The 11,631-nt window shown below is 36.0% G+C and overlaps 2 protein-coding genes across 7 annotated transcripts in view; both read left to right on the top strand.

Moving 5' to 3' along the window:
- Positions 1-4,938, top strand: part of LOC131428364 (uncharacterized) — a 57,769-nt gene extending 52,831 nt beyond the window's left edge. For all 6 annotated transcript variants that reach the window (XM_058592274.1, XM_058592272.1, XM_058592273.1 and 3 more), the window contains exon 4: positions 3,941-4,938. In XM_058592274.1, the coding sequence (XP_058448257.1) occupies positions 3,941-4,046 (106 nt within the window). In that variant the 3' untranslated portion in view covers positions 4,047-4,938. The remainder of the gene's footprint in view (positions 1-3,940) is intronic.
- Positions 1-11,631, top strand: part of LOC131428368 (probable 4-coumarate--CoA ligase 1) — a 286,060-nt gene that overhangs the window by 20,535 nt on the left and 253,894 nt on the right. The window lies entirely within an intron of this gene.

The following is an 11,631-nucleotide window of genomic DNA, read 5'->3' as shown; positions in this document are numbered from 1 at the left end:
TGGAATCATGCCTATTACTGATGATTCTAAGAGCAAAATGATGATTTATTGCTCATGATATGAATCATTTTGCTCATAGAATCATCAGTAATAGGCATGATCCCATAAGAAGACATGTTTCATAATTAACATAATTTTTTAATCATGATACCGGCAATGGATGTATACCCGTGTTTGAATGTCATAGGTCACTCTCTGAACTGAGGATAGTAAAAAAATCATTTGTCGATTACGTCACTTGAACGATCATATCTCTAAAACTTAAGCTACGATTACATTAGCCAGTTTACTGCACAAACTTGTGCAGTTTGACTGTAATATAGTGTAATCGGTTCGCAGTTGTCTGCAAGCAGTCAGAATCGGTTTAACTGTCCACCTGTATGCAGTCAAAGTGTGCAGATTATCTGTGACCAGAGCTTAAAATTGTCACGCATTCTCAATGAGAGAAACCATTCCAACAGTCTCATTTTCAATGTTTTACTGTCTCATTCGTAAATGACCGACACCAGAACAAACGAAGAGAGACGAAGCTTTTTCGTTTCTCATGGAAAAAATGAGAGAGTATAATTACCAACGTTACTCTTTCCTCTATGACAAGACGAAACCAAATCTCATTCTTTCATCGATGTATTGAAAATCTGTGACGCTTGGCTATTGAAAGTGACTAAAATATGACAAATCGAAGTAATTACATCCCAGAACCTCTATGGAAACCAAAACTACTACAAATTCGAGCACCAACAGGTAAAAGTAATTGTGAAATCTTTTTCTGTCATTTTCAATTCTCACAGCTTCGGTTGAATATCGACAATGCATACTATGGGATTTTCACTGAAAATTGCAAATGTCTGAAAGAGCAAATGAAAGAAAAAACACAATTTTGAAACTACTGCCCCTCTTATATCATTGACTGTACATGGATTTCGTTCTCATTGTTTGCAAGCGAAGCTGTGAATGACAGTAATTTCTTGTCATTTTCTGTTCATTGTCTGTGACAATGTAATCACAGACGTAAATGTAACTGTCGACAGACAAACAGTTGAGGACTGTATAGACAAATTAGACTGTTTCTGAAACTGTTGTGCAGAAGTTGTCTGCCACAGATTCTATGACAACCAAAAACTTGTTTATTTCATCCAAACACAAAGCAAAACGTTCCAGTACCAGTGCGAGAAGTGAGTACACGTGGTTTTCCTCAAGAGGTTTGGTTTCGTGAACAAATTTTTTCTAATGTGTAGAAACCAGATAGTAATAAAAAACCTGTTTTAATCCACCTAGTGGTGTATTGATGGCTTTCTCGTATTACTCATATTCTCACATTCTCATATATGTGGTGTTCTTCGAAATTTAGTCAATTTTATAAAATTTTATATGATTCGGCCATCGTACTTTAAACGACGGTTTAAATTTTAAATACTTATAATTTTAAAAATGACAAAAAAGAAATTTTGAGCACTTGCATCCGCGCAAAGTTAAGGTGTTTTGGCCTTTTATTTGAATCTAAATTTGTGAATATCGGCCAAGCGATCTCTACGAAAAGTGAGTGAGTTCCATTTTTGAGTATATGACCACTATTTCAGGAACAGGAATTCGAGAATCAGGATAGCTCAAGGCTCTTTGGATAAGATGCTGCGGCTCTTTAGTTCTATACACAAATAATGTTTATTTTACAAAAAAGTACTTAAAATCGATCAAAATCGATTAACGAGTATTAGACACTAGTTCTATCTCTCAACTACATGTATGTACTCACTTCTCTCCGAACCGCGTTGTCAATGTCAATGTCGACAGTCAAACTTGACTGTTGCAGTCGTTTAACTGTGAATAGTGTGATTACATTGCCAGACCAAATATAAATTGTCGAAAAAATACTTGTCTGTGGCAGATGAACTGGCTAGTCTGATCGTAGCTTAAGAAACAACCATTTGCACTTCAAACATGTTTAATGAACCAATAGTCACTTCCAAACGTGTCTAAAAAGTAAAGTCCTGGCATTACATTCCTTTTGTGGAATTTGGCCTTTCTGTTTCAACAGACTTTGCAGCCTTTGCACATTCTAAGCGTACATTGCAGTCATTGCATAGCTTGTAATGTTGAAATCAGTCATCTACAAAACACCTACAAGGATCAGCCCCATGTTGTTCAAGCCATTGATGTGGAACAAGGCAACCAAAATTTCTAATGATCTACAATCAAACAGTTCAATCATTTGTCACACTTTTGAATCCGCAATTGCACGAGAGTCTGCTTAGATTGATCTTGATTAGGAACCAACACCGAATATCGTTTGTCTTGATTTGTATTTGTTTTATAGCCGACGAAATTACATCAATATCCCAAATGTATGCAATTGTATCTTTGTACATACTTGCGATACGGATTTCGATATATAAGCTTCTGTTCGCCAAGCTTGTGTTCAAGTTCTGTATGCAATCAGTTATTTTTATAACGTTAAGTTTCTCTACCACTCCGCGATTTCGGTTGAAGCGATAAACTTTTTCTCATTATCAATCGAGTTCATCTTATAAAAATTAGAAATTAATTTTAAGCACTCAAAATTTACTCTGGGGCAGTTGTCAATTTCTCAGGCGAAACGACATAACATGGAATTCCATCCGAGCTTGCATTACACAAGATCAAAGCAAGCCAATTAAAGCTTCAAATCGTTGTATGGAACTTTTTGTTTTGCTATCTAGCAACAACCTACCTCTAGCAGGCTACGCGTATGACTGAAGCTATAATTTCGCTTCTATTTATAGATTCGCGTGCATCCAACAGCTTCGCTTTTGCATCGATTGACCAATCGGAGCGATGCTTTCCATTTGATATATCGCTTACTCCTTCAAAACCGTCGTCTATGGCACGGAAATCCGGTATGCCGGAGATTTTTAGCAGACAAAATAGGACACTACTCGCTACTAATCAAAATTTCAAACATAAATAATTGAAAATACGTGGCTTGATACATTCAAATCGAAACGTAGAAACATTTCCAATCAAATGATGAAAAAATATTTATAATTGATACAAAATAGACTGAGCTGTAAGTGTTTAAAACCTGACCACATTTCTATGTGTATTTTTCCTTGAGTTTATGATTTGCACCCCTATATAGAAAATAAAGATATGTTCCACATAAAAAAATTAATTTTTAATTCTTTGGATATTTTGTTTAAAAAACTACGAACTTCCTTAAAAAAACTAAGTTGTTTTTTTTTGTGTTTAAAAACGCAGATTGTTTCCTTTTTTGACGAAGCTTTTTTTATAATTTTGTTTTAAATTTTGACTTTTTCGCATAACATATCAACAAATTTACGGAGGCTCGCTGTGGTTGAGTTTTATTCTTTTGAAAATTTCAAGCCAAAATTTGATCGATGAAAGAAAAACAAAAATTTTCAAAAAATTAAATTGCGTAAAATTTCTTTTTGCTTACTTTGTTATATGCTATGTAAAAAACCGCACCGCAGCACCCTTGCGAATTCACCTGTTCGAGGGAGAATAACAGAGAACGTAAAAAGCATTCGGTCTGTTTCTTAGCCGAGCAACAGCTTCTTTTTCGCACTATTATTTCCGTGGTATTCCTTCACAATTCGTTGATTGAAAGATGAGTAATCGGCAAAATAACATGACGACTCTACTAATGAGCGGACTATTGGTACAATAGCCCTATTTATAGTTACCGTTATGTGCAATAGCTCGTACTGAACAAATCGGACAAGAGAATGACATTATTATGGCTAGTGAAAATATAAGTCAATTCAAACCGTTTTTTAATGATATGTAGTTTTTTTTATTAACACCCGGCTCCGTATAATGAAGCATGTAAATTACATAACTACAATTGAAAAATTTGTCAAAAATATATAATTATTCAACATGATATGATACAATTTGGAATTATTGGCTTCCAGTCATTCATTCAGCATTTCACTCATTTTAGGATGCATCCAACGCTGGGGGCGACACTGACCAACCACCTATCGGAGGTAACCGATGCCATCCGGCAGCATGACTGCGAGCGATTTGTGTGTCATCAGCGAACGTAACATGAAGGGTCGGATGACGAAGAAGCAAAACCAGTAAAAACCCATCGAAACAGCAGCGGTTAAGAGAAAGGTTAGGCAAAGGCCGATCAGGAACTTTTTAAATAAATTTGAAAGCGAAAATCATACTGCTACGAGGTGTGTTACCCACTGTAATATCGATTTCAGAAAGTAGCGCCAGTATATAAAAAGCAATCATTGTTCAGAATGTTGCTTACGTGACGTAGAGGACGGCGCGCCAAGACCTGACTATCACTGTATTTGAAATGCCAAAGGATGATTAGAATGCGGGAAGGAGAAACAAAATTTCCGTTTAACATTAGATTCGAGACAGTATCATACGTTGTAGTGCCTTTAGATGGTAGATTATGACTAAATTAGTGAAGCGCAGTCGACCTGGAATTCGCATTGACTTAGGATTTAATGAAAAAAAAAAATAAACTAGCTAACTTATTTGCCTGACAACGTTTCCCTCGAACATAACAAAAAAAAACAAAAAAGAAGGTGACATTAGTGACAAATCTCGCATATTTATTTCGATTTTATCCTAATTATGTAAACGGTTATTTAATTCATAACTTATTGGCGGGATTCCTTCGAAGGGCAACCTTTCCATTTTGACTGACCACCCGCACCCGCAGGAATCGTTAAGCACCTTCACCGGAATAATATGGTTTGCACATTTTGTAACTATTAAGAAGCAGACGTAGACTCTTCGACATCAGGACGACTCAGAGAGTTCCGAGCTGATACCTATTTATGTCACTGAACGTTGATTATTAGCATTAGGTTTATTATACACAGTCTTGTTTACAATGAAAAAAGTTAGGATATTAATGTGATGCGAAAAATGTGACCAGTGGGAGTATATATGGAGATATACTTATAAATATTATTTATTGTTCAGGACAATCTTCTAATCCGAATATAATCCTTGGCTTGAAATATCATATCACTATCACTCATACTATCATAAACATTAAAAAAAACCCTTCTTAATACACCTAGTGGTGTGATTATGCCTTTCTCTTCTTTCATAACAGTCTCATGAAAATATATTTCATACTTTTATTAAATAATTTCGGATACTAATTTTGATCCCAATTGATTCAGATTGATTTGAGTAGTTCACAAAAGCATGCTTCAGTGTTTATGTCACACAGTCAGCATCATTTTTCCAAACTAGTGCTTGACATTTGCGTTGCCCCCCGAAATCGAAAAAATAATTCTGATGCCAAAAAACTTAGAATTTCTTGGAACGTCGAGATTTAGTGTCATCTCGAAAAAAAATTTTTTTGAAAAAATCGACTTTTTGAGACTTTTTCTAAGTCCCAGAAAGTTGATATTTTCATAAAAAAATTTTTTTTTAGATGACACTAAATCTCGACTTTTCATGCAGTTTTAAGAGTTTCGGCATCAAAAAAAATTTTCGATTTTGGAAATTTCATGTACTCCCCCCTATGGTGATTTTTCAAGATTGAAAATTTTCAAACCTTAACCGCCGGGCAGCACCCCTTACACATGTCCGATTTAGCTCAAATTTTGCATGAGGACATTTTCCGAGGTGCTTAACCTTTTGAGCGCTAACGCTTTACGAAATTAGAAGTGATCCCAAAATACAACGCGTTTTGTCGGTTACGTCACTTATACAATCATATCTCCGGAACCAAAAGTCACAGCCATTTGATCTTCGAACTTGATCAATGGCCCGACAGTAGCTTTCAAACGAGTCTAAGTTTGTTAAAATCGGTTCAGCCATCTCTGAGAAAATTGAGCGCGTTCAAATATCTTCTAAAAGTGGACACATATATATATACACACACACACACACACACACACACACACACACACACACACACACACACACACACACACACACACACACACACACACACACACACACACACACACATTTTCCTATCTCGTCGAACTGAGTCGAATGGTATATAACACTACGGGTCTTCGAGTCTCCGTTCAAAAGTCGGTTTTTCCAGCAATTCTAATACCTTTCTATAGAGAAAGGCAAAAACTGTGCATGGAATGAAAAGAGGCAAGTTTTTTCGGGCAGCTCCGCAACCGAAATTCGAATCTAGAAAAAAATCAATAGCAGCCTATGGCTCAATTATACCTTTTACTTAGGCCTGATTTTGTAAAGAACGATTCAGCCATCGAATTAAACTAGCCTGATTTCACGATTGCTCCTACTTTTAAGGAGTGTATCGAAAATAAGCAATTCACAAATTTTTCTTTTAAATTATGATAAAAAACGATATTTTATTCAAACTAAAAATTAATCCTTTATTGTACGAGGTTAAACTTGAGCATAATGAAAACCGGATGAAATTTAAGTTATTTCTTCGCGAATTTTCGAACTTTTGATCGAACGTTCTTCATCAAGTTCCGGACAAGTATTGTATCGCATTTTTTGGACGCTTCAGCTCAAATTTTTTTGAACTCTTGCATGTTCTCAGTTGCCTTACCAATCTTCTTGAAGACCCTCTTCACGATTGTCCAGTAACGTTCGATGGGCCGAAGCTGAGGGCAATTTGATGGATTGATATTTTTCTCAACGAAATTTATACCCTTTTCCGCAAGCTGATTGAGAGTGGTTTTGGCATAGTGAGCCGACGCTAAAACCGCCCAAAACAGTGGAGGTGTACTATGCTTCTAATATAAAGGCAGCAATCTCTTCTGGAGACACTCAGATCGATAATCGATTCTGCATTTATAGTTCCGGTAGTGTAAAAATGGTTGATTTCAAACCACAGGAACATATTGCTTGCCATACCAGTACCTTTCGACCGAATTTCTCCACTTGAATCGACCTGTCCGCATCGCTCACATCCTCCCCAACGACGACAGTAAAGTATTGTGGACCTGGAAGGGTTTTTGAGTCCTCCTTTACATAATTCTCATCGTCCATCAAAACGCATGCATTCGGACACTGCAACAGACGCGAATACAATTTTCGGGCCCTTGTTGCTGCTCGCTTTTTCTGTTCTACATTTCGTTTCGAGATTTTCTGCTTCTTGCAGGTCATCAGGTGATTCCGCCTCTCGATATGCTGGATCATTTCGACACTCGTTCATGCTTTTTTTACCAAATCATGTATTAACATTGATTTGTTCTTCATGATTAGAGATACCACTTTCTGGTCCAGTTTCGGGCTGGAAAAACTGGGTTTTCTGCCTCTTCCTGGTAGCTCATCCAAAGAATAGTGATTTAGGGGTTAGCCTATGTTTGTGCTTAGGGCACATAACCGTTTTTACTTTTCTTTACGTTTCGTCTTAGACTCGTCAGTGCACGTTTCGTCTTAGACTCGTCGGTACCAAATGATAAGTGTTTTGCAAGTAGCATTAATTTTACGTCTGCTTAGCGGTTCAAGTTGAACTGTTTAAGTTTGCAATAAGCAGTTCAATTTGAACTGCTCTGCACTGACGAGTCTAAGACGAAACGTAAAGAAAAGCAAAGAATAGTGTTTCCCAAACTTATTAATGATGGTTTTAACACTGGCATGATGAATCCCAAACCGCTTCGCCAATTTTCGCATAGTAATACCCTTCTCACTTAGCCATGTGTCCAGACCCTTAATTTTCACTTCCTTTTCAATACGCGACATTTTGAAAACGCAGAATTTCAACAGCACAAACAAGTAAACAAACGAAAGCTGACAGCTAAACGCACAGCATGCTGTGATCTGAGCATAAAAACCAACACAAATACATGCGTACAACACAAATGTATGTGGATAGCTTAAATTTCGATACACTCCTTACTGATCTCCACAAGTAAATGTTAATATGAAAATTTTTCAACGTGGCTTGTATGACCACCAACCATTAAAACAATTTCAGCTCAATTTCACTCTTCAATATCAGAACCAGAGGTCGGATTTGGATCAAATTCAATGGACGAGCATTTCAGTTTCAGAAGCAAAGCTCGGCTCTGATCTCGAATCGAAATTTAGGTTAGTAGGCCACGTTTTTGGCGAAAACTGGCGGGTGGACCAACAGATACCATAGCTTGGCGACACGCTTTTGATAATTTTAACTGACTGTATATTGTTTACAATCATCGGCAAAACAAATCTCGCATGTATCCACCATAATCAAGTACACACTTAAACTTTATAGCTCAATTCGGGAAAAATTCGCATCGCCGATTGCTCGGTAATTGTCTCGGTAAAATGTACAATTACTGAGAATATCAGCAACAATTTTGCTGCTAACTCGAAAAAAGCGTTCAGGATAGAATCATGACTGACCGAGTCACATCAACCATTAAATTAAATACTGGTGATAAAATTAGCTTACTTTCTTCTATCAGTAAACTTTTTGAAAAAATTATCTTGTTGAGAATGATGTCTCATATAAATGCGAATTCAATTTTTTTACCATAGCAGTTTGGATTTCGTCATGAACATTGAACTATTCATCCACTTGTCAGAGTAACGAACATGATAAAAGCAAATAAATCTTCTGGGTTATACACTGGAGTTGCTCTTCTAGACATAGAAAAAGCATTCGACAGTGTTTGGCACAAAGGATTAATAGCAAAAAGTCTGATTTCCAGTTTCCTATTTATTTGATCAAAATGATTCAAAATTATTTAATTGATCGTACTCTTCAGGTTAGCTATCAGAATTGTAAATCTTGATTGCTACCCGTACGAGCCGATGTTCCGCAGGGTTCGAGCGTATTTTCACTTCTGATCTTCCAAATCTACCCGTTGGTTGTCAGAAATCGCTTTTCTGTGACGACACAAGTCTGTTAGCCACAGGTAGAAATCTAAGAGTGATCTGCAGTCGCCTACAAAGAAGTTTAAATATTTTCAGTGATTATCTGTCAAAATGGAAAATTAAACCAAATGCAGCAAAAACGCTATTAATTATCTTTCCTCATAAGCCAAGAGCTTCATTTCTTAAACCAAACAATAATCACATGTCACCCCGAAGGCCCGGGTTCGATTCCAAAAAATATATTATACTATTGAATAAAAAAAAATAATCACATTCTCAAATTAAATGGCTTGGAATTGACATGGTCTGATCAAGCTAAATACTTAGGTTTAACGTATGACAAAAAACTCACTTTCAAGGATCACATTGAAGGAATCCAGGCAAAGTGTAATAAATATATTAAAGGTTTATATCCTCTTATAAACAGAAATTCTAAGCTCTGTCTAAAAAAACAAATTGTTAATTTATAAACAAATTTTCAGACCAGCCATGCTTTATGCAGTACCAATTTAGTCAAGTTGTTGTTCCACCAGGAAGAAAACGCTTCAAAACATTCAGAATAAAATTCTGAAAATGATTTTGAAGCGTCCTCCCTGGTTTAGTACAAATGAGTTACATAGACTCACAAATATAGAACCATTAGATGTAATGTCACATAATATTATAAGCAAATTCCGACAAAAATCGATGCAATCTTCGATTGAATCGATTCGCTCTCTGTATTAGTTAATAAATTGGTATATAAGTTCCTTTTCCCCATTACACAATACAAGTAGGTTTAGAATTTTCCCTACACAAAAATCTCAGAATTGCGGAAGCAAATGATGCCCTCATGGTAACAACCAAATCGTATATATAATAGGACTGAAAAGTCACCACTTGTGGCTGAACATCCAATTTAAATCTTAATAATTTTATTTTAACTCATATTCCAATAAATAATTATTAAAAAAAAATACTGGTGATTGTGAACCAAAGAAGTTAGTGTACTTTTATTACCCCCTTGTAAAGTTACGAAGTTTCTGAGTCAATTCCTGAGTAAAAGTACTATGGAATTTTTTTTTTGTTCATATTATAGAGGTTTTAACGTTAAGTTCATTCGCTTCTTCGGGCTAGAAAAACTTTCTGACCTTATGGGCACGGTTGGGAATCGAATCTAGGCGGCCTGCGTGGAAGGAATAGACTTAGGTCCCCAATATGGAAAAATGTAAAAACCGTTATCAGGGTTAGATTCCTGCGGAAAACGAGTTACGATGCGCTACTTTTAAGGAAGTTATAGGTGTTACGAAGTGTTATCTACGTCACTATTTTGTAAGTTAATGGAGTTACCGAGCGTTACATGCGTTACTTTTTAGTAAGTTATAAGCGTTAAAAAGCGTTGTATGCGTTACTTTTTTGTTATGCCATAGGCATTATGAAGCGTTACATGCGTTTCTTTTTTGTGAATCATAGGAATTACGAAGTGTTACATGCGTTACTTTTTTGTAAGTTACCAAGCGTTACATGTGTTAACTTTTCGTTTGAGTGTTTGAACAGAATGATTTTACAAGGATAAATTTATCCTTGTTACATGTGTTACTTTTTGCTGAGTCACAGGCGTTACGAAACGTTACATGCGTTATTTTGTTATAAGTTAGAGGCGTTATCAAGCGTTACATGCGTTAATTTTTTTTGAGTCATAGGCGTTACGAAGCGTTACATGCGTTACTTTTTAGTATGTTATTAGCATTACAAAGCGCAACATGTGCTACTTTTTTGTGAGTCATTGGAGTTACGAAGCGTTACATGCGTTACTTTGTTGTAAATTATAGGCGTTACGAAGCGTAACATGTGTAACTTTTTTAAGTTAGAGGTGTTATCAAGCGTTACATGCGATACTTTTTTGTGAATCAGTGGCGTTACGAAGCGTTACATGCTTTTCTTTTTTGTAAGTTATAGGCGTTACGAAGCGTCACTTGCGTTATTTTTTCATAAACTAGAAGCGTTACATGTGTTACTTTTCTGTGAGTCACAGGCGTTACGAAGTGTTACAAGCGTTACTTTTCAGTAAGATGCTACGAAGCGTTACTTGCATTACTTTTTTGTGAGTTATAGACGTTACGAAGCGTTACGTGCATTCCTTTTTCATAAGCTAGAGGCATTACCAAGCGTTACATGTGTTACTTTTTTATAAATTTGAGGCGCTAGGAAGCGTCATATGCGTTAATTTTTGTCAAGTTAGAGGCGTTGCGAAGCGTTACATGCGATTCTTTTTTAAGTTAGAGGCGTTACCAAGCGTTACATGCGTTACTTTTTTTGTGAATCATTGGCTTTACAATGCGTTATTTTTTTATAAGTTATAGCCGTTACGAAGCGTTACTTTTTGTAAGTCATAGGCGTTACATAGCGTTACATGTGTTTTTTTGGTAAGTTATAGGCGTTACGAAGGGTAACATATGTTACTTTTTTATGAGTCATAGGCGTTACGAAATATTACAAGCGTTACTTTTTAGTAAGGCATTACAAAGCGTTACATGCATTACTTTTTTGTGGGTTATGGGCATTACGAAGTGTTACATGCGTTACTTTTAGTAAGTTAAAGACGTTAAATTCGATAATTTAAATAAGATTTAGGCGTTACGAAGTATTATATGATTTTCTCTTTTGTAAGTTATTGGGGTTACAAATCGTTACATGCTTAACTTTTTTTGTTAGTTTTAGGTGTTACAAAAAGTTACATGTGTTACATGTTTAAATGATATAAGCGTTACGCGGCGCTACATCTGTTACTCTTTCGTAAGCTTTGTGTGTTAGGAAGCGTTATATGTGTTACTTTTTGTAAGTTATAGGCGTTGGAAAACGTTACAAGAG

Source organism: Malaya genurostris, chromosome 2 (assembly GCF_030247185.1).
Source record: "Malaya genurostris strain Urasoe2022 chromosome 2, Malgen_1.1, whole genome shotgun sequence".
NCBI lineage: Eukaryota > Metazoa > Arthropoda > Insecta > Diptera > Culicidae > Malaya > Malaya genurostris.
This window is presented reverse-complemented; position numbering and strand designations above follow the sequence as displayed.